The sequence below is a fragment of the Dermacentor silvarum genome, chromosome 7, assembly GCF_013339745.2.
Source record: "Dermacentor silvarum isolate Dsil-2018 chromosome 7, BIME_Dsil_1.4, whole genome shotgun sequence".
NCBI lineage: Eukaryota > Metazoa > Arthropoda > Arachnida > Ixodida > Ixodidae > Dermacentor > Dermacentor silvarum.
Genome location: NC_051160.1, coordinates 64287736 through 64310509, shown reverse-complemented (window position 1 = coordinate 64310509; position 22774 = coordinate 64287736). Strand labels below are relative to the sequence as shown.

The window sequence follows — 22774 nt, the reverse complement described above, 5'->3', positions numbered from 1 at the left end:
TCCCGTGTAGGCGAACAAAGTGGAAATCTTAATCAGCTCCTGTATCTGTATTACGTCCTATCGTCAACGTTCCCTTCCCGCTGCTTTACTATTTCCAACATAAATTTCCTCAGTGCAACAAATGTCTGCATTCAACCGCATGATTCGTTTAGTAAAGCAAATATCTTCATAGAAGCGTTAAGCTCTTGCCTTACACGTACGATCGTCGTTCATGGTTTCTGAATATTCTTTCACAAATTAACCTTTTCCCCACCACCATAACCCCTACAACAATGTTTACTTCCAAGCAACACAAACCAAGCATTTCAGTTTTGCAGCTTTCAGCTCACGTTTCAATTATTCCGAGTCAAAAATAAGGTTACTGACGCGTAGTGCGTGCGGAATGGTATGCAATGCTCCCCTATCCTGTAGTTTCCCCGGTGACCAGTGCGTGTTCTAGAAGAAAGGACGTATACGTACTATTATGAGCAATATGAAAGGGAACACAGGAACACGTAGAAAACGCCCTCAGACCCAGCTATGAGTGAGACGCAGCGGCCGCCGTCGGAAACAAAGTGGAAAGGGGAACGCTCTTCTAACAACTGTTCGCACTCCCGCGTTGCTTCTGCAAAGTGCGGAACTTCGCCTCGCCAGCAGACAGTGATAACACTGTTAGATATTGCGTCACTGACAACTGGGTGCGTCGATTCAAATAAACAATCGGTTTGAAATACAGGGCAAGCTTGGTCTAAGAGTACTATCAAGAGGTTGCGGGAAGAAAAAAAAAGAATGAAATAAAGAAAAGAAAATGAATCGGTGTAAGTCACTGCGATGATTACCGTCTTATCACCTGTCAGACGATACCATATTATTGGCGAAGTCACGTAAGCTGCTGCTTTGTAGAAATGCGAGCGTGATGGGAGCGCCAACAGTTAGTGGAAGAGCCCCCTCGTTTCCCCCTTTGTTCGTCACAGCGCCATCCGCCTATCGCTCCGAGTCTGTTTGGAGGCTGTTTGCCACGCGTTCCTCTGTTCCCTTTGATATTGCTCATAATAGTACATACTGAAAGCCCAGAAGGTGCACCGACAACCCCAAACGGAGCGATACGAAGATTCAACGGAGAGATAGCTTCGGTGGAGTACGTGGAATTAACAGCGAGTAACTACACTCCTACTGGGCGCGCGTTTCTGTAACAGTCACAGCAAACAGGTCGTTACCGCCTAGAGAGACACATGTCTTCTCCACATTCCAGGGAAAAAAAAAGAGACAAGGTATGTTGCAGTGGCTCGTACTTCGTTTATACAAATGTTGCTGGTGGGCAAAGCACAAAATTATGACACCCTCGCAAATGACCGAAGAATTCACAACTTTCGCACGGATCCCAGGAACAGCACAATGTTGTCGTCGTAGCCTTTAATCAGAAACATAAACGGGTGATCGACGATGAAGTGAGCAGAAGGTTTTTCAGCTGCCGCGAGACCACCACCTGCAACTAATCCCCGTGGCAGCAGCCGCCTCGGTTCCCTTTTCCTTCACTTCAATGAACGCCTTATGAACACAATCGGTGACGAAGGGATTTATTCCAGGAACAGGTTCGAATATTCCCGATAAGTTCGCCTTGTTTTGATTGAAGACATCTTTGACCCCAATACCTTCGAGCACTTTCGTCATGTTGGAGCTACGCTTGAGCTTGAATTTGGGTAGGGCAACTTCTACTCTTGGAGTGAGAACTAGCTTCGTGAGTGCTGAGTTAAGACTGACATCCGTCAGGTTTTTTTCCAGACCCGAGAGTCCTTCCCTGTCGTTCGGAAGAAGAATAACCATGGAAAATTTGTTCCCTTTGTACGGCATCTCCAGGATCTCAGCATCCAGTTCTGCAGAATGGCCGTACATGAACTTTCCCACTTGATGCATCATGGTCACTTTCACCACTTTCACACCATTGACGTAGAACTTTTCACGCCGATTGTGGTGCCAGAAGAAAGGAGAGTCCCATGTTGCCTTGAAGTATACGACGCTCAACCAAATGAACAAAGTTCTAGGAGTAACCGTACCGCGAGCAAGCAAGTCTTTGATCTTGGACTTCGTTTCCTGCATGACCCAAGCATTCACTTCTTTGCGAACTGCCTCGGCGTTGTTCCTGAAGTCGACAGACTTGACGGTGGCCCGGAAAGAACTTTGAAGAAGCGACAGGTAGTCGCGGCGGACCTTGAGCTCACGTGCGCTGTAGGCACGGTTGACCACGTGGATTATCAAGTCAGGACCTGAAAGCTCAGTGACAAACTTGCCAAAGTACTCGTCTATTTTGTAGCTGCATTCTTCCAAGTAAAGCGCTAAAGATAGTTCGTCCTTTGTGTTGCCTTCAGCCGCAATGGTAGTCATCGAAAGTGCCATTCCCACGCTTAAGGGCGAGAAAACAATATTATCATGCTTTCTCATGCAATGTAGCATCGCGTAGACGTTTAGGGAAAACTTTAGGAGGCACGTGCCAAGCACCGGTGATGCCATCTCTTGACCAAATCTGAAAAATATGGTAAAGAATGAGTCATTGAAAAACATGTTTAATTATTCTCACAGAGAAGAAATTACACAATTACACCGCCACACCGGTGTCAATGTCTTTTGCGCGCACTTCCCTGAATTGCCTTCTCCAATGAGCGTTTCCGCGGTTGCCTCGGCATATGTGTTGGTGAATTGTGGTTTCACTAATTAGCCGAAAACTATTGTACATTATCACTACGATTACTTAAACATTCATTCGTGGACGTCAACTTGGCCCAACCAGGTACACTTAGTTGTTCGCTTAGATAAGCCACGCGTTTCGCAATAGTGTCTCAGCATGACAGTGCTCAGTGGGATGCAGCGTTGTTAGTGCAAGCGGGGTGATCAAAGGAGACACTCGGTTCGGCACCAATACGGTGGTGGAGAGTTATAGCCGTCGGGGGTGGTGGGGCAACGACGGTTCACGGAGATAGCGTAAGCGGCTTCACTGTGAGTCGGGGCTTCCGTCTTTCAGTTCGCCCAAGCCGTGCCGTAGCTTTGATGTCAGATCATCGCCGCTAGTCTGTACCCATGCCGAGACATTCCGCGAATGGACCAGATGCCCCAGCGTGCGTGGAAGGGTTTTCTTTTGGGGACTGCGTCTTGCGTGGTTGTGAGACAAGATACTCTTTGCACTACAAAGGATTCGTGGCAATGCTCTTGACATATTGGAACTCCAGATAGTGTCACACTGGAGCCCTGTTGTGTGCGCACTGCACGCGCCGCAGTGTGATTGCACGAACGTTGGGGTGAGGCGGATGTTGGGAATGCTTTTAGGTACATGCAGGGCCGTTGGAAGGGATTCGGTGGATATTCGGCTAAGAGAAAGAAGACCCAAATTGTAACATCATTATTACTTCTCACTCGTGGTTTTTTGATGTCTGCATAAAGCTTGCATTCTATCGCTTTCTTATTTCATCCTAATAAACAGTTTACCCCTTGCAATCAGCTTGACAGCCTTGCCTTCTGTAATGTGACTTCGCGCCGTCCCCAACCCCTTCCGGTTTCCCTCACTGACATCGAGGCGAATATCAACTTGCTTCCAATGCTAAAACCTGTCGCCACCGTTGCTCCCAGGCATCCTCCAGGAAAGACTGGAAAATACTGTTGTGGCTGATGGTGACCATCGGTTCAAAACGGTTCTATAGGGAAGGGGTAGGTGGAATGGTTACCCTAATGCCTTCGTTCGATAATGATGAAACAGCGTTTTAAGACTTATTCAAGGATTGACTGCATTTCGGGCTGACACTTATAAAAGATCAACTGTTTTTTCTTAGACACCATCAAAGATGCCACGGAGAGCTTTGGCGCGAAATTCAAGGTGGCGTAGCCCCCGTCTGTTGTTTTTGCATCATAACTGCGCTTACCAAGTCTCTCCTACTGGTAATAGCAACGCTATTGATATTTTAGAAAAGTACTTCACTAACACAGCACGAGAAGTTTTTATGTTTATTCTTCCTTTAAGCATGAAGTAAGTTTAGAGAATACGCGTCGTATTTTCCAGCATAGGCTTATGTCCTTTCATGACCTGAGTAAGACGGCGGTGGCCTGGTATCACTAACAGGTATTGTCTACACTCCAGAAGTGTTCTTATTTTATTGCGATAGCAATTATATGGACACTTCAACCGGATTTCTGCCGTCGGCGTCGCCGTCGCCGTGAGGTTCCGTATAGATTCCAAGGGCGATAAAATCGTCGCGGCGCGCCGTATGCGCGAGCGAAAGCGCGCGGGGGACGCGCGCTATCACGGAGGGCGAACTCCAACGCGCGCTATCACGGAGAGCGAACGCACGGCGGAAGTAAACGCGAACGTCCCGCGAAAGGCCGTTGGGGTATGGGAGGGAGGGGGGCGGGGCGGCGCTGTGCTCCGGCGCCAAAGGCGTATCTTGCCACTCAATCTCCCACGCGAAAGCAAGAAACGGGAAGAGGGGGGGAGGGGGGGGGGCAGCTTCTCCTCTGCCAACAACTTCTTCTCTGCCCGGCGGTCGCCCGCACTGTCTCTTATCTCCACACGGCTCTGACCTTTGTATGCGCTGTGCATTCGCCGCTCAGTTTCCGTTGAAGCGATAGACCGCGCGAACTTGCGCTTGCTGCCAGCGTTTTGACAGTCGTTGGCTGCGGTCATTCAATGTGATCGATTCATGTTTGCTTGTGCGCGCTGGCACCACGATTGTTAATTCAGTTAGTAAGTCAATGTGTCCAAGTTTATGCAGCCGATAAAACTGCTATCCCTACTCCGAATAACGCTCTACTAATTTGCTATCGCAATCGATGCTTCGCCTTTCGGGCGAAACTGCGACATTTTTTAAACTTCCTTGGCGTCACCCTCTCAGGAAGGCAGGTCATGTGCTAAGGGACACTGTCACTACTGCGTTGTGCTGACACCAGGTCGTGCCAGCGCGGATACTTTGGGTAACCGAAACACACGAGCAACGCGGCTCTCGTTTGGAACTCGCTCGGGCATCGACGTTGCCTGGTTTCGAAAAGGCGGTGGAAAATAACGTGAAGCTCTCCGGCCGTGCTAAGGCAGCTGTGACTTAGAGGGAGCGGCATGAACGTGGGAACGTGGAGCAGCATGAAGAGGTTCACAAAATAATGCAAAAGTGTCGCTGGATATTACAGAATGATATACGCCGAAATGCTATCGTATCGCATCATCACAGGTGATAACGTGAGGAGTTTGTGAATATTTTCTTCACTTAAAATGATGATAAGAATTGCGTAATATTGTTTTTCTTAGTCTTATTTGCGAGTATATGCTTTTAGGAGACGTCCCAATTGTTTTATTTTCTGCCAACTGTGCTTCCCAGATAAACTTAATTATCATGGCAAACAGCCAGGACCTCTACGGAATCCGTGCAATTACTTTGCTGTCTTTATATGATTCATGCTCACCGCTCTGTTGCAAGCCAGCTATGGATGTGTAGTCATCAACAGAAAAGGTGGAAATGTCTGCGCCTGCAGGCCACGTCTCCTCGGAGAATCTTCGCAAGAACTATACGCTGCTTCGCAGCGCTGTTTATAAACTGCCGAGCAAGCATTAAACAGATTCATTGTGTGGTAACCGTAGCTCGAATTGCCTCCAACAGATTGTTGTGGAAACAGCTGTGTGTAGAAAATGGTGCCCTGACGAGCAGTTGCGGCAGACGGAACCGAGGTAGGCATTAAAAGAATTTTGAGTTGTATTAGACAAGCAAATGTGACGACATAAACATGCAATACGAGAACTCTGACAGGGATTCTGGATGTTGCAAATTGTTCCTGTCAGAACTATCATGTGCTTCAGGGGTCAGTAACGAAGAAGGCGCGAGACACCATGCGGCATTGGCGCCACATTCTTGCACTGAGATTCGTTCATTGTTGTCTTATTATGTGACTCAGACAACAAGTAACCACTTTGCAAAGTTTTGTTGATGTTGTCAGACTCTGCATGGTTACACATGCGTAGGAAAGACTAAGGCACTTTGCTACGCACGTTGAAAGCACGTCCATTCTTTTCGTTCAGTCGCTTTGGCAATAGTTGGCGAGAAGTAGCCAATTTTTGTGTACTTGCTAAAAATCGTCGCCGGACGCTAAACAGAGAAACTGGTCACTAAACAAGTCGAAAATTTGCTAGATCTAGCGCCACAGTTATCAAAATGGCAACACTGACTTGCGAGGACCGAAGGCGATGTATGATGGTTCGGTAGTTAGTGGTGTGTGTTTAGCAGTGTTCGGAATCGTCTTCAATTGTTAACCTATCACGTGCTATTCTCTTCTATCACTTATGCACAGATTGAGGGGCCGTGGCAATCCTCGTTAAATTATTCACAGTTTATTATTGTAAGTGATAACACGGGGCAATATGCTGACGCAGGAAAAAGGGAAACGAGACTTGCACTTGTAGCAACCCCATTTAATGGTCAATTTTAATTTGAAATTGCTTCTCTAGACACCTGATACCAGCAGTGAACGCCATTTTCACATGGTTTGTACAACGTGGAGATAGGCGGGGCCGCCGCTGTGTCGTGTCTCCGCACAGCGGCCCGGATTCAGGTCGATGTAGTCGTCGTCCGCAAGTGAGCACCACTGCTTTAAGCTCAGTGCCCATTGGGAATACCTTGAACTCAAGTCGTGCAATGAACTGCATTGAATTATTAAAGAAGTTTTCAGCGACTACCAGGTTTAGTGAAATGAAAAAGATGCGATGGAACACATGTTTTCCTACAGCTGTAATTATGCGTAGCCTTGAACTGTACCCCCTAATATTGCAATATATCCTTTCATCTTTTTTTGCTCGTAAACACCGGCACATCTGTGCCTGCCTTTTGCTAGTGCATTAGATCTGCCGCTCGAGAAGCCTTGAGGACGCATTTCTAGCGTTCATTTGGCATTCTCAGATTTAAGTGGCGAAAGTGTTGCGAGACATTGCTAAAAAAAGTAAATAAGAACGCCACAGTCCTTTTCGCTTCTTTATTGCCCTCTTGATACAAATGAAACAGACAATCAGAAAGGCTTGCCAATTTGTTTTATTGCGATAGCAATTATATGGACACTCAAAAGCAGATTTCTGCCGTCGGCGTCGCCGTCGCCGTGAGGTTCCATATGACGTCAATGGAGATGAAATCGTCGCCGCGCGCCGAACGCTGTATGTGCCAGTGAAAGGGCGCGAGGGGCACGCGCTTTCACGGGGAGTGTTGGCGCTGAGCCGTGCTCCCTCAAGGGCTGCAGAAGATAGCGCCAACCTTTCCCTTTCCCTCAAGAACCACTTACCACCACGGGGAGTGAACGCACGGCGGCGAACAAACGCGCGTTCTGCGCCGTGCTCCCTTAAGGGCTGCAGAAGTAGGCGTCTCTTTCCTCCTTTACAATCACCATATATGTAGAGCAAACGTGCCTTCTTCCGACGCGCGAGAGGCCGTGGGGGAGGGGGGGAGGGGGAGGGGAGGCGACGTTTAGCTGCGGCACCAAGTGCCTATTTATATCAGAGGCTCCGGCAACAGTCACCAACGCCGCACGCATTTTAAGCGAACGCGGGCAAAACGCCGACGGCGTCGACAACAGTTCTGCGTGTTGCCGGTGCTGCTGCATGTCCAAGTTTATACAGCTGATAAAGCTAATATCATTACTCCGTATAGCGCTCTACCAATTTGCTATCGCAATTGATGCTTCGCCTTTCAGGTGAAACTGCGACAACTTTTTTGGAGTTATTACATTTACAAATGCCTCAAACTTGCTGGAGTTGTTAGAATCTTTCCCGGCTTATTCTAGTTGGTTTGGGCGTTTCAACGGCCGATTCTTGCGCGGTTTACGTACATCAGAACGTCTAAACATTAGAGGTACTAATTTGAGGTACATTAGAACCTCTATAACATCTTATCTTACAAGGTATTTGACGCCTAGAGACGCTTTTAAACGCCTCTGTCGTAGAAATGACGAGGCCTCCGCCGCGCTTGCACTGAGTGCCATAGAAATGCTCTACGGCACCCCCCCTCTTGTTCGTGCGGGATTCTAGCTCGCACATGTGATGGCGGGAAGGTGTGCGTGTATGCTGAGCAGCTATGTACGTATTTTAACCACGGTATTCTGAAGGTAGTGCGAAGCTTCGCCGAATGCGGTTGCGGAAGGCTGTTCTGCTGAAGGAACCCCACTTCCGCCCTATCTTTAAGGCGACAAGGTAAGGCATCTTTCAGGTATCTTTCTTTGCTCGTGCGTCCGACGTAGCTTCAGACACTTGGTTTAAATGCGAAGCACTTTAGTGGCACGGGATGTCGTTCCTCGTCGGTGAGTGTCACTCACAACACAGGGTCTACGTAGGACATAAACTTATCGTACAATTCCCCTAAAGATGAATAAAATAAAACCAAATAAGTATAAAATATGTAAAATAAGGAAAACATCGTTAATTAACTCATTCGTTAGGCCAATATAATAGAAACTCGATCGAAAACGCCAAGCTGATACCGAAACTAGTCAAGAGTGGGCGCCACCGCCTCACGAGTGGAAATATTGCGCTAGGGCGCGCTGAAAGAAAGCAATTCCCGCGCTCCGGGACGCTCTTTGCCGCCATGGACGCCTAGCAGCAAGCACGCTTGGAGCGACAGCGAACGCTCGCCCGTGAAAGACAGCGCCGACGCAGGGTTGATCAAGCGGTGCGCGCCCGAGAAGCTCAAGTTGCTCGCCGGTGCAGTCAAGCTAATCCCAACATCATGAAACGAATAGCTTAACACAAGATAAACACAGGATAAAACAAGGAAAACACCGGCGAATCACTTAGTACTTCGCACTAGCCCAGCTTCCACGTTGAGTGGAACTCCATTACCGCCGGGTTTACCATTTCTTTATATTTAATGTAGTGCATAAATTTATGCATGATCATATCGGCCGCCCGCCTCACAACTCTCGCGCTGACCGTAGGTACAGAAACACATCCCGGTCGCAATCTTTTAGAAGAAACATGAATCGGTGATCTCTCATGAAGTGTGTAAAACTCATGAAGTGTGTGAAAACTATGAAACAAATAATGCATGCTGTCGACCTCTTCTATGGCAGCCCCTTCATCTGTGGCCGCATTTCGATGGGAGCGAAATGCGAAAACACCCATGTACTTAGATTTATGTGCACGTAAAGAACCGCCGGAGGTCAAAATTGTTCACGAGTCCCCCACGACGGCGTGCCTCATAATCAGATCTTGGTTCTGGCACGTAAAACCCCATAATTTAACTTCTTATTGTACTCGTATGTTGCCACGTACTTGTCAATTGTGTAGTTGCATTGCTCCTGATGAACGGCTGTAGACAGCTCTTCCTTCGCGTTGTTGTGATTACAAACCGTTGTCATCGGAAGTACAATCAATGCGAATAGCTTTGTTTGCCTACTTCACTCATGTTGAGCCTGCCTATCTATCTATCTATCTATCTATCTATCTATCTATCTATCTATCTATCTATCTATCTATCTATCTATCTATCTATCTATCTATCTATCTATCTATCTATCTATCTATCTATCTATCTATCTATCTATCTATCTATCTATTATGGTGTTGCTGAGGGTGGTGATCATGCAGCAGGCGGGGTTAGCCTGGCATATATAGTCGGCAATTGGTCCGCCTGAGTCTCTGAGTTGAGATCTGGGGTGTGTTCACAGGTGTGGATGAGTATCTATCTCGCTAGCCTCTTACGCCTGCCGAGTGACCCATGTTGCCTACATGCTTCGGCCACAAGGTATGGTCTCCTGGTCGTGATGTCATTCAGGTCACTCTATTGTCGTCAGTTCAGCTTCGTGATCTTGCTCGCTTCATGCGGTCGTCTTCACGCATTCTACCCCGACCCAGTGGCCCAAGTTGTCTAATAGCTTGGGCCGCTAGGCAATGTGATGGTGGTCGTGATGCCGTCATGGTCGTTGCATCGTCACTCCTGCTTTGTAATCCGACTCTCGTCATGCTTTAGTCATCACACCATCGTCATTGTCATGTCATCGGCACCACACTGTCGTTTTATTGTTGTCATCGGTTCAGTAACGTCATATAATTTTCCTCATACCATCGTCGTCCTCATAGCGCCTTCTTCGTACTATCGACGTCAATCTTTCGTCGTCATTATATTGTAACCATACTGTCGTGGTTCAGTGGTTTATATGCCGCCATAATCAGGCCATCATCATCAGACAGTCTATATAATGTATCTGTTTCTATCATGCTATCGTGGCCGTGCTATAGTCGTCACATCACCGTCGTCGCATCACCTTCGTAATCCGACTTTCGTCAGGCGTCGTCGTCATCCCATTGTCCTTATGCCGTTGTAACGCCATCATCGTCATGGCGTCGTCGTCACACAGTCGTCGTCATGCACTGGTTGTAATACCATCGTCGTGATGCAGTCGCGGTCCTAACATCGTGGTCATTGTGCCTTTGACATCTGACCCCCTGTCACGCCATCGTCGTGAGCCATCGTGGTCTTTGTCGTACCGTTGTCATCATGCTGTCGTCGTCGGGGTGCTGTTTCAACGTCTTCATCATTTCAGTAAGTTCATCTAATTGTCGTCATGCCACCATCGTCATACCACTCTCGTCGATCCATCGACGCAGTTCATTGTCTGCCACTCTATCGTAACCCTGCTGTCACCATTTAATCGTGATGATGCCACCATTGTTATGCCATCACCGTCATTGCGTCATCGTCAGGCAGACGCTATCAAGCATCCATTGTTACACTGTCGTCGTCATGCCCCCGTGGTCGTGCCATCATCATCATTCCAGCTTGTCCATTCAGTTGTAATTATGCAGTCGTCATCCACCCGCTGTGGCTGCTCAGTGGTTATGGTGTTGGGCTGCTGAGCACGAGGTCGCGGGATCGAATCCCGGCTACGGCGGCCGCATTTCGATGGGGGCGAAATGCGAAAATACCCGTGTACTTAGATTTAGGTGCACGTTAAAGAATCCCAGGTGGTCAAAATTTACGCAGTCCCCCACTACGGCGTACCTCATAATCAGATCGTCATTTTGGCACGTAAAACCCCATAATTTAATCTTAATTTTAATGCAGTCGTCATCCTTTCATTGTCCTCCTGTAGTCGTCGTCACGTTGTCCTCTTTACATCATCGTCATAATTTCGGAATCGCCATCTCAACGTCACATTGCCGTCATGCTGCTGTCGTTATACGCTTGATGGTACCATCAAAATTGTTCCTTCCTCATCCCAACGTTACTGCGTCGGCGTCATGCGGTGGTCGTCATGATTCCGTACTCATGGGCCACTTTGGGAAGCGAGTGCCATTGCAGAGTGGGATGATATCGAAGTATGTGGCCTATAGCCGAAGCAACGAATGTCTCAGATTTCTACACCTGTTATGTAAACGGCACTTTAGGAATACGGTCTATCGCTACATTGCTCGAATGCTATTAGCATTGCCGTCGATCGTCATCCTGAGATGAGCTCAGCCGTTTTTTTATGTTTTTTTATTTTTCGGCGCTTAAGATTGCGACGAAAAATTTTCGTCGTTATTCAAGCTCCCCAATTGTGTGCAGAGGTTCGTGGAGAACATTATAATGCATATTTGGAGCCCCGGAGGTGCCGCCAATTGTCAACGTCTCAAAGAAATCGCAAGCAGGCAGACATCCGTTAAGATAATGGCAGTGACAGAAAAGCATACTAGGAACTTGCAAGATTAAACTTTGAGACCTTTGTCGACTGCTAGTTGTCGGCGTCAGAGACGATTATAACTGCTTAAAATGGCATAAATAAGTTTAACGATTATTAAACATAATTGTCCAGCTTAAAAACTACCGAGCAGGCAATAAACGGATTCATTGTGTAGTAACAGCAAAGCGAAAGGCCTCCAACAGATTGCCGTGGAAACAGCTGTGTATAGAATATGGCGCCATCACGAGCAGTTTCGCCAGAAGGAAACAAGGCCGGCATTCTTTTCTTAGTTTAGTTTTAGTCATATGCTACACCGGTAAGAGTGACGGCATAAAACTTGCAATATGAAAACTATGACGGCGTTTCCGGATATCTTAAATATGTGCTGTCAGAACTATTTTGTGTTTCCGGTAAGTATTGAGAAACGCGTGAAACACTAGACTTGTTGTCTTTATTGAAATATTAGCGTTATTAAAGCGGTATTGGTGTTACATTCTTGCACGGAGATTCGTTCACCACTGTCTTACTATAGAAATCAGAGAACAAGTAAAACATTGCTAAATTTTGTTCATTTATCTTAACATAGCGGCGGGTGTGAAAGAAACACTTAAGTGCTTGGCTACGCACATTGAGTGCATGGCCCTTTCTTTTTTTTTTTTTTTTTGATCATTCGCTTTGGCGATAGTTGGTGATGAGTCGTCAGTTACTCTGTCACGTCGCTGAAAAAGTCGACAAAAAATGCGACAAGAAAATTACGCCAAATGGGCATGATTTTTTGCTAGGTTACGGGGCATATTAATTCCTATGCCTTGCCTTCTGAAACAGTAGTGGGTTTTAGATGTATTGTTCCGATACCTCTCAGAAATAATCAGTATTTCACGCAGGCACAACTCCAAGGCTACATCTCCACATTCAAGTCTCTTTATTACGCCGTAGGCACCACGAAGAACTTGTTGCGGACAAAGGAATTCATAATCGGGAGGCTTAGAAAGGACACGACGTCGCATTTCACTGGCTGCGAAGTCATTGCAGTGTCGTAGGAAAAGACCAAGCGGACACAGAGACTCGATCTGCCCATAACGGGGCCGGTTGCGTTTTTCTTCACTGTTATGCCTGGCGTTCCCTCGGGACAAACGATGCTTCACCGGCAGACGTGCAGCTGCGGAGCACTGTTCACGCTTCGTCGGTTTCTCGAGGCCAGGGAGCTAGCGCTTCAATCAAGGTCACCTGAGACTAATGCTAAATCAATTACGATCCTATCTTCGTCTGTTCGACCGCCTAGAGCTGACAGGCGAGACGAAAACCGCCATTCTCTGGTCTCCTGACCCCCTGACATGTTGACCGTGACGGAGAGCCCACAAATTCTTGCAAGAGGCCAACGAACGACTAGCATTTCCGCGGGAACAGCGTAGACGTTTGGTTCCCAAGTTGCCACCCGTTTACGGGTATGCGGAGGCGATCGAGCAACATTGGCTGCCGAATCCAGCAGAACAGTGCCACATGATGGGCGGGATAATGTGAACGGTCGACGACTGTGATTTGCCGACAAGAACCACAGTGAAATCCCTCGACGAATGAAAGGGGGAAATGAACTGATAAAAAGCGGGGCTTCGGTGTTTTGTAGGAGGCTCGGAGATATAGACACTCGGAGATGTTAACGCTGGAACATGCAAAGATGTTAGCATGTAGACGGCTCCAATATCATGGAGCCCTTCTTGTAAAATACAATATATATTTGTATATAAAACCTTGTTCCGATGACTCGGGACCTCGCCTGGTCCCGGCACTTGGCACGGCACCATCCATGGAACCTTTGTGGCCGCTCGGACCCCAGACTTCACAATAATACCGATGTCAAAAGCGGATGCCAAGGAAAAGCTCCGCGCGCTTGGATGCTAGCTTACATTGGCCCAATGCAATTCGGTGGATTTTGCAAACCAGCGCCTTTGTTCGCTCAATCCGTTTGCTAATGCTCCGCCTTCCGCAGGGTTTTCCGCGACATGAAGTGATTGTCATTTTTCATCTATGCATAGCTTGGAGTAGCATTCGCGAAAATTGCCTGCTTCTCCATCATCAGAATGACCAGACGTCCCGAATGGGAATTTTGTTGGTACACCGTGTTAGAATAAGTGGGATTGTGTGAAACACATATTATACTATCCTGAAAATTGCCTTCTCTTGATAACCGATCGTCAATGATTAACACTGCAAAAATGCGTCAAGTAAATGTGTCATGTTTATAGGGGTTAACTATATGTATATGTGCAAATTGTGAAGATATGTATAGGTTATTTGTATGTATATGGTTATGTAAGCAAGGGCTTTACACCACGCTCGATAAGATCGACAACCGTCCCCTAGTGGAACAGATAATTCTTCAGCCGTAGTCACAGTTGACGCCAACCATGTTGTTCTACAAGCGCTAGTATGCATGTGCGGGTGTGCATGTGCGTATGTGAGGGTGTGCATGTGCGTGCGTGCGTGCGTGCGTGCGTGCGTGCGTGTGTGTGTGTGCGCGCGCGCGCGTACTCGTGGTTGTGCGGACAGAATAATGTCATATAATCTGTTTTCCTCATCTTGTGCATGCAATCAGTGCATGTGAAATGCACTGGTTGCAATTAGAATATTCAAAATGTGTCGCAAACACCTTCCAACACTTCTGATTGGACCTGTGCTTTAAGAATGACATTAAGTGCATAGTGTTTCAGTAAAGTAAGTTGGGTATTTGCATTTGGTGTCCGTTTCTCTTCAATTAGCGCGTTCACTCCTTTCATTGTTTTCGCAATATTTTACATCAGGTGTGTATATACCCAAGTATTCCAGACATGGAATAGCTGATCTTATGAGATGTGATGTTCCTGTAAAGGAATCTCGTATGGTCGCCACTCTCTGCAAACATGAGAAAACAGAATGAAAAATGAAAATTCCTCATTGGTTCTGCTGCTGTATGGTTTCCGTGATTCTGGAGAGACAAGAAATGTGAGGAAACCTAATTTCCACAGGAAAGGATTGTACGACACCTGTAGCCGTTAATACAAGGCATACTCTGCCTAAAGCAAAGTACATTGAGATATAAGTAGTTTTCTGTCTGAAATCGTTTTCAGGCATTTTGATTAAAAGAAGCTATGGGTCCGTTGGAGGGCTTTGAACCAGAGTGGTTACGCACAATAGCTAGAAGCTCCATCTATTATGCCCCTCGCAACATTTTCTTTCCTTTTTTTATGGCGATATGCAATGAAAACGTGCGAACACGTACAATATGTATGGCATGATGTTCGCGGGCGCAGTGCTTGTCGAAACTGCGACGACGACGCACAGTGGTGGCGCGTGCGCAGCAACAATAATATGTTGACGAAGAAATTGACGCGAAGCTGCGGCACGAGGCTACTGACAATCGGAACCAATCAGCAGCTCCCACGGGGTGTGGAAGAAAAAGAAGCAAAGAGCATTCGGGGAGGAGCCGGCAATCGTGGAAGACGCGGTGGGATATGGCAGATGGCGTCCAGAACGCGGGGTTAGCACTGACTGCACATCATGCCCACTTCACTGGTGAACGGTCTTCGTGTAACTTGAACACTTGCCTGAACTTCAGCTCTTTTCCTTGTGTGTGTTCGCCCCCTTGCTTGCCTTGTGTGCTTTAAATATAGCTTGCTTTGTTGTGCAACTTTAAAAGCGGCTTCCTTGTGCAGGCCAACAGGAACGACGTATTATCTCATGCATGACGGATAAAGCAAATATGCTAGTCTACTAAGGGTTGAGTGTTACTTCGGAACCACTTGATGTCGATGTCGAGAGTAGGGTTATGTATGTCGACTGCCAAAATACCAATAAGCTTTTATCTGTTAGGATGACCGAAGTGTCATCGATGCTCTGTGATAAAGTACCCAGTTTTCGATCAAAGACCACTCGAGACTTTTTGAAACTTAGCGCCTCTTCCAAAGGAGCTGCTTTTGACAACGTCACTACTGAGAATGATACAAGCATGTCTTCTCTTCTCGGAGACAAAATCAGTGACAAAATCCCAACAGCGTGCACAAAGACAGAAATAAATGTGCCCATATATAATTACTGCCTGGCTAACAGCCAGAGTGCCAAAGGGAACCTCATAGTACAATGGCCCATTTTCTCAAAAAAGACATTACTGGTCCGTATTATAATATTTCAGCTGCCAAGAACTTTTCTAGTGTTACTCTAAATCAGCTGGTTCAAGATAAAAACCTCGCCAGCATTTCATTCCAATGAAACTAGGTTGGTCGGCGTTAAGAAATTTCCAAGCGCACATTTTTGCGCATACGCCTTCACTGCTACTTTATATAGATCTTTAATAAGAAATTTGCTATATGTACCGAAGTATATTAAGATACTTATGGAAAGTATCACATCGGATACGACAATTGCGGTAGTATCTTGTATCTTTATGTCTTGTTGCCCGAGTATCCTTTGTCGTGTCATGATAAAATTGTAAGGTCCCCTTACAGCCTTGAGCTTTGGGACCTTCTTCTGCATATCTTGTTACTGTGCTTTTATTTTCGTGAGTGAATAAATAAAATTCTTCTTCAAAACGTACATTTGCCCAGTCCTGATAAAGACGAATCATCAAATGATGATAGAAATAAACACAACATTACAGGTGATTTTATCAGCGTGAGAAAGATTTGAAAGCTTTTTGGATTCGCTCTCCATAGGTAGCTCGCGAAAGGCTTTCCAGAATGTGCACAAAAGTGAACACGATTCCTTCAAGAAAATGGACGTACAAATAAATACATAAAAACGCTTTTTCCGCTGGTGCTGAAAGCGTTGTTTACTCCATCTCGGTCCATCTCTACATTTTGTGGCAGGTGCTACTTACAGGAAACTGGGCGCTGCTTCAATGAGAGGCTAAAGAGCGCAATATATAACTTGCACAATTAAGGCCGTGAAATGGAAGTCGGGAATACACTGCTGAGATTGCGGAAGCAAGCAGCTGCTTCAAGAAACAGGAATAATGCGCAAAAGATAGCGAGGGAGCTGCGCAGCGAATCGTAGAAGCCACAAAAATCATCACTGGTTTGGAAGTGCGTATATATTTCATCTTTGTCTTCTGCATATTCATCTTCAACCTCACTGTTACACTTTTACTTTTTGAGCGGTACTTAACTTGTTCTCGAGCTTCTTTGTTAACCTCCAAGTTTCAGCCCCATATGTTAGCCCCGGTAGAATGCAATGATTGTAGAATTTTCTTTTCAAAGACAATGGTAAGCTCCCAATCAGGATTTGGCCATGCCTGCTGTATGCACTCCAACCCAACTTAATTCTTCTATAAATTTCCTTATGGTCCTGGTCCTCTGCGAGTAATTGATCTAGATAAACGTACTCCCTTACAGACTCTAGAGGCTGACTGGCGATCCTGAGTTCTTTTCTCCTTGCCAGGCTATTGAACATTATTTTGTATTCTGCATATTAATCTTCAACCCCACTCTTACACTTTCTTGGTTAAGGTTATCAATCATTTGTTGTAATTCGTCCCCATTGTTGCTGAATAGGACAATGTCATGTGCAGACCGGAGGTTGCTGCAATATTCTCTGTTGATCCTCACTCCTAAGCCTTCCAAGTCTAAGAGCTTGAATACTTCTTCTAGGCATGCAGTGACTACCATTGGTGAGATTGTGTCTCCTTGCCCGACCCCTTTCTTGATAGGCAACTTTCTACTTTTTTTGTGGAGAACCAAGGTAGCTGTGGAATCTTTGTGAATATTTGTTAAGATATTCACGTATGCCTCCTGTACTCCCTGATTATGCAATGTCTCTACGACTGCTAGTATCACTATTGAATCAAATGCATTTTCATGATCTATGAAAGCCATACAGAGAGGTTGATTGTACTCCGCGGATTTCTCGATAACCTGATTGATGACATCGATATCCATCGTAGAAGATTCCTTCCTGAAGCCAGCCTGTTCTCATAGTAAAGTCAAGTGTTGCTCTGATACTATTGGCAATTATCTTCGTGAGCCTGGCAAGGGAACAAGAATTCAGGATCGCCAGTCAGCCTCTAGAGTCTGTAAAGGAATACGTTGATCTAGGTCAATTACTCACAGGGGACCCTTGTCATGAGAAGGACATTTACAGAAGGTTAAAATTGGGTTGGAGTGCATACGGTAAGCAATGCGATATCCTGCCTGGGAGCTTACTTACTGTCGTTGAAAAGAAAAGTGTCCAATCATTGTATTCTACCGGTGCTAACATATGGGGCAGAAACTTGGAGCTTAACAAAGAAGCTAGAGAACAAGTTAAGGACCGCACAATGAGCGATGGAACTAAAAATGTTAGGCCTAACGTTGAGACATGAAGAGAGTGGTGTGGATCAGAGAGCAAACGGGGATAGCCGATATTCCGATTGACATTAGGAGAAAAGAATGTAGTGGGGCAGGCCATGTAATGCGTAGGATGGATAACCGGTGGTCCATTAGAGTTACAGAATGGATACGAAGAGAAGGGAAGCGCAGTCGAGGGCGGCAGAAAACTAAGTGGGGTGATGAAATTATGAAATTTGCAGGCGCAAATTGGAATCAGCCAGCGCAAGACAGTGGCAATTGGAGATCGCAGGCAGAGGCCTTCGTCCTGCAGTGGACGTAAATATAGGCTGATGATGATGATGTATTTCAGCCATCAACCATTCTGATAAGGTGAGGCACTTCTATAAGCAGAGGAAGATGACGCAGAATTTCCGTTCTGGCATGAAATACATGTCATATTCTGTTGATATTGACGTGCTTTTTTATGTTCTTTTTGTTGACACTGTGTTATACATATATACTAGAGGCGGGTACGGGTAAACGTTCGCACGTTCCTTTCCAATACGAGGACGACGTAAGGAACATACAAACAAATATCGAATAGTCAGAAGAACGCTTTTATTTATGAGGTGCCACGTGTCTACGGCCTAGTGCAAAAAAAAACGGCTATCAGGAACAAAAGCATGAGTTTTAGGCACATACCAAATTGGCCTTTTACAGCGAAGCTGTTAAGGGCTCAGTCTTCGATGGTCGCGTCGTGATGTAGAAAAAAACTCTCATTGGCGGTATGCTGTATGTGCAATTGAAAGCGCCCGAGGGACGCCCGCTTTCACGGGGAGTGAACGCATAGCAGAGAGCAAACGCGACTTCTTCCGTTCCGCGAAAGGCCATGGGGGGACGGGAGGGAGGAGAGGCGACGTTTAGCTGCAGCACCAAATGCGTATCTGGCGACCGGGTGCAAGTGGAACTCGCGACTCAATCTCCCATGCGAAAGGAGGACAGCGGGAAGGCAGCGCGGGAGGGAGTGGTTGCAGCTTCTGCTTTGCGAGCAACTTGTACTTTGCGCGGCGCCGGGCGGTAGCGCGCACCGTATTTTGAAAGCAATCTGCAACACGGCTCCTACCTTTGTATGCGCTGTGCTTTCGCCGCTCAGTTTCCATTGAAGCGATAGACCACATGAACCTTCCCTCACGGTTTCTGGCGCGCTTGCTCACGCCAGCATTTTGACAGCGGTGATGTGCGGTCACACAAACAACGGGCAGAACTTTTGTCGACTGCGCTGATGTTTTGCACGCGTCCGCACCGAACGGGCGCGGCGTTCGAAACGTGTTTATGGAGAACGTGCCAACCTTTGTCGTACACCCAATGGCGGTGTACCGTAGCGACCATAAGGCCATGGTCCTTGTGGTCACTAAAAAATAAAAACCACCGGATCATATATATTTCTCATTCCTCAATAGTTCATATGACTAATTACACCATCACATTTCAATTTTCATGTTTGGCAATACATGATTTCCACCATAGTACAGCTTCGCTGGTCTTCCATCTCCACCCCAGTGGAAGGGCTGACAATTTTCTTTTTACAAAAAACTAAATTATTAGCCTTTCAAAACAATAAATCCTGATTACGAACAAACTCTTCTAGAAAGTATGGCTGCTGCATGATTAACTTTCAATAATCGGGAAATAAATGGTGGCCGAAAGGGATCATAAGTTTTGAAAAAAGAAACCAAAAAGCCGCTGAAGGGCTTCTGTGCCGTCGACACATACCAAAAAGGTCGTTTCAAAACAGACAAAGAAAGAATGACGACTTCAATTATGTAGCGTAAACGATAAAATTGATACGTGGCGAGACGACTAAATGATTGACAACAGCCAGAAATCCGACGTTGTCATGTAAGCTTCTGCTGGGAAACCGAGAACAAAGCTAGCATTACTAATGTATTAGTGCATTAGTGCACAAGTACATTACTAGTAAATCATTATTCCATAGCTGTGTTAACTTGGGGCACTATCTTTAGCAGACGGAGAACAGTAACTAGTCAACAGTTGGTTTCCCAAAATATTTGATTAGATTAGAAAATTTCAATACGCCGAACAGTTTGTTTAGAATACGAATGGTTAGTGTACAGCAGTATGTTTGCATTTGAAGCTTCGGACTATTCGCCCACCTCTACTATATGTGCACGTGTAGGCAAACAAAGTGGAAATGTTAGTCAGCTCCTGTATGTGTATTGGATCCTATCGACCACGTCGTTTTCCTGCTGCTGTACTATAGAATATATTCCTAATATACATTTGCTCCATGCCAGAAATGTAGGCATTCAATCGCATAGTTACTCCATTAAAACAAATAGCTTCATAGAAGCGTTAAGCTATCGCTTTACAATTGCGATCATTGTTCAGACATTATGAGCATTTTCCCTCTATAACAATGCTTACTACCAAGCAAAACAAGTTAACCCAGCATTTAATTTTTGCAGCTTTGGGCGCATGTTTCAATTATTCCGAGAAGAAAAAGGTTATGGTCGCGTAGCGCGTGCGGATTGGTATACAATCCTCCCCTGTCTTGTAATATCCCCAGCGACCAGTGTGCGTTGTAGAAAAGAATGTCGCAGTTTCGCCCGAAAGGCGAAGCATCAATTGCGATAGCAAATTAGTAGAGAGCCATGCGGAGTAGGGATAGTACTTTTATCGGCTGCATAAACTTGGACGCATTCGCTTACTAACTGAATTAACAAGCGTGGTGTCAGCGCACACAAGCAAACATGAATAGAACACACTCGATGACCGCAAAAACCACTGTCAAAACGCTGGTGTGAACAAGCGCGGCATCCACAGCGAGCGAAGGTTCGTGCGGTCTATAGCTTCAACGGAAACTGAGCGGCGAAAGCACTGCGCAAAGGTCAGAGCAGTCTGTAAATCACTTTCAAGATACGATGCGCCCGCATCGGGGCAAAGTACGCAGTAAGAAGTGTAGAAGTCGCACCTCCCCCTCTCCCTCCCGCGCAGCTTTTCCGATTTCCTCCTATCGCGTGGGAGATTGCGTCACCAGTTCCCCTTGCGCCCGGCTCCAAGTTACGCCTTTGGTGCCGCATCACAGCGTCGCCCCCCACCTCCCTGCTTCCCTCCCATACCCCCACGGTACAGTGTACCCACGGCCTTTCGCGCGACGGAGGACGTCGCGTTTGTTGTCCGCCGTGCGTTCGCTCTCCGTGAAAAGCGCGCGTCCGCGCGCTTTCAGACACAGCGCGCGGCGACGATTTTATCGCCCTTGGACTTTTACGGAACCTCACGGTGGCAACGCCGATGGCAGAAACCCGCTTGAAGTGTCCATATAATTGCTATCGCAATAAAACGAAAGTATACGTACATACTGAAAGCCCACAAGGTGTGCCAACAACAAATGGAGCGATAACTCCGGTGCAGTATGTGGAATTAACAGCCAGTAACTAGACTCCTATTGGGTATGCGTTCCGGTTACAGTCCCTACACGCATGTCGTTTCCGCCAAGAGATATAACCGTCTGCTGCAAATTCTGGCGAAATAAAAGAAACCAGGTTTGTTGCAGTGCTCGTAGTTCCTTTATACAAAGGCTGCTGGTGCGCAAAGCACAAAATTAAAACACATTCGCAACTGACCGAAGTCTTCACAATTTTCGCACAGCTCCCAGGAACAGCACAATGTTCTCGTCGTATCCTTTAATCAGAAACATGAACGGGTGATCGACGATGAAACGAGGAGAAGGTTTTTGAGTTGCCAATGAGCTGCCGCCACTTATATCCACCGCCGTGGCAGCTGCCGCCTCCGTGCTCTTTTCCTTCACTTCAATGAACGCCTTATGAACAAAATCGGTGACGAAGGGATTTAATCCCGGGACAGGTTCGAACATTCCCGATAAGTTCGCCTTGTTTTGATCGAAGACATCTTTGACCCCAATACCTCCGAGCACTTTCCTCATGTTGGAGCTACGCTTGAGCTTGAATTTGGGTAGGGCAACTTCTACTCTTGGAGTGAGGACTAGCTTCGCAAGTGCCGAGTTAAGACTGACATCCGTCAAGTTTTTTTCCAGACCCGAGAGTCCTTCCCTGTCGTTCGGTAGAAGAATTATCATGGAAAATTTGTTCCCTTTGTACGGCATCTCCAGGACCTGAGCATCCAGTTCTTCAGAGTGGGCGTACATGAAGTCTCCCATTTTATTCATCATGTTCACTTTCGTGACTTTCACACCGTTGACGTAGAAATTCTCACGCTTAGTATCGCGCCTGTCGAACGGAGAATCCCATTTCGCATGGAAGTACACTGGCGCTCAGCAAAATGAACACCGTATCAGAAGTGACCGTATGGGGAAGAAGCAAGTCTTTGATCTTGGACTTCGTTTGCTGCGAGACCCATGCATTTGCTTCTTGACGAACTGCCTCGGCGTTGTTCCTGAAGTCGACCGACTTGACGGTGGCCCGGAAAGAATGTTGAAGAAGCGATAGGTACTCGGGGCGAACCTTGAGCTCGCGTGCGGTGTAGGCACGGTTGACCACGTGGATAGTCAAATCAGGACCTGAAAACTCGGTGACAAACTTGCCAAAGTACTCGTCTATTTTGTGGTTGCATTCTTCCAAGTAAAGGGCTAAAGTAAGTTCGTCCTTTGTGTTGCCTTCAGCCGCAATCGTAGTCATCGAAAGGGCCATTCCCACACTTAAGGGTGAGAAAACGATATTGTCATTCTTTCTCATGCAATGTAGCATCGCATAGACGTTTAGGGAGAATTTGAGGAGGCACATGCCAAGCACCGGTGACGCCATCTCTTGACCGAATCTGGAAAAAGGTAAAAAATGAGTCAACGAAAAATGTCGCAG

General features: G+C 46.5%; 1 protein-coding gene across 1 annotated transcript; it reads right to left on the bottom strand.

Annotated features, from left to right (window-relative positions):
• Window positions 1-1270: 1270 nt before the first annotated feature.
• LOC125939730 (leukocyte elastase inhibitor-like) lies at window positions 1271-22160 on the bottom strand. Its single transcript, XM_049671508.1, has 2 exons — window positions 21575-22160; window positions 1271-2500 (listed from the first exon to the last, which is right to left on the bottom strand). Exons 1-2 carry the CDS (start codon window positions 22126-22128, stop codon window positions 1444-1446), a joined length of 1611 nt encoding a protein of 536 aa, XP_049527465.1. The 5' UTR covers window positions 22129-22160; the 3' UTR covers window positions 1271-1443.
• Between the last annotated feature and the right edge of the window lie 614 nt (window positions 22161-22774).

Excerpts from the sequence above, each read along its gene's own strand:
- LOC125939730 (XM_049671508.1), bottom strand. The coding sequence starts at position 22,128 with ATGATGAATAAAATGGGAGACTTCATGTACGCCCACTCTGAAGAACTG. Across the intron at positions 2,501-21,574 it reads CTGGGAGCTGTGCGAAAATT|ATTTGGTCAAGAGATGGCAT; the intron begins GTGAAGACTTCG and ends CATATTTTTCAG.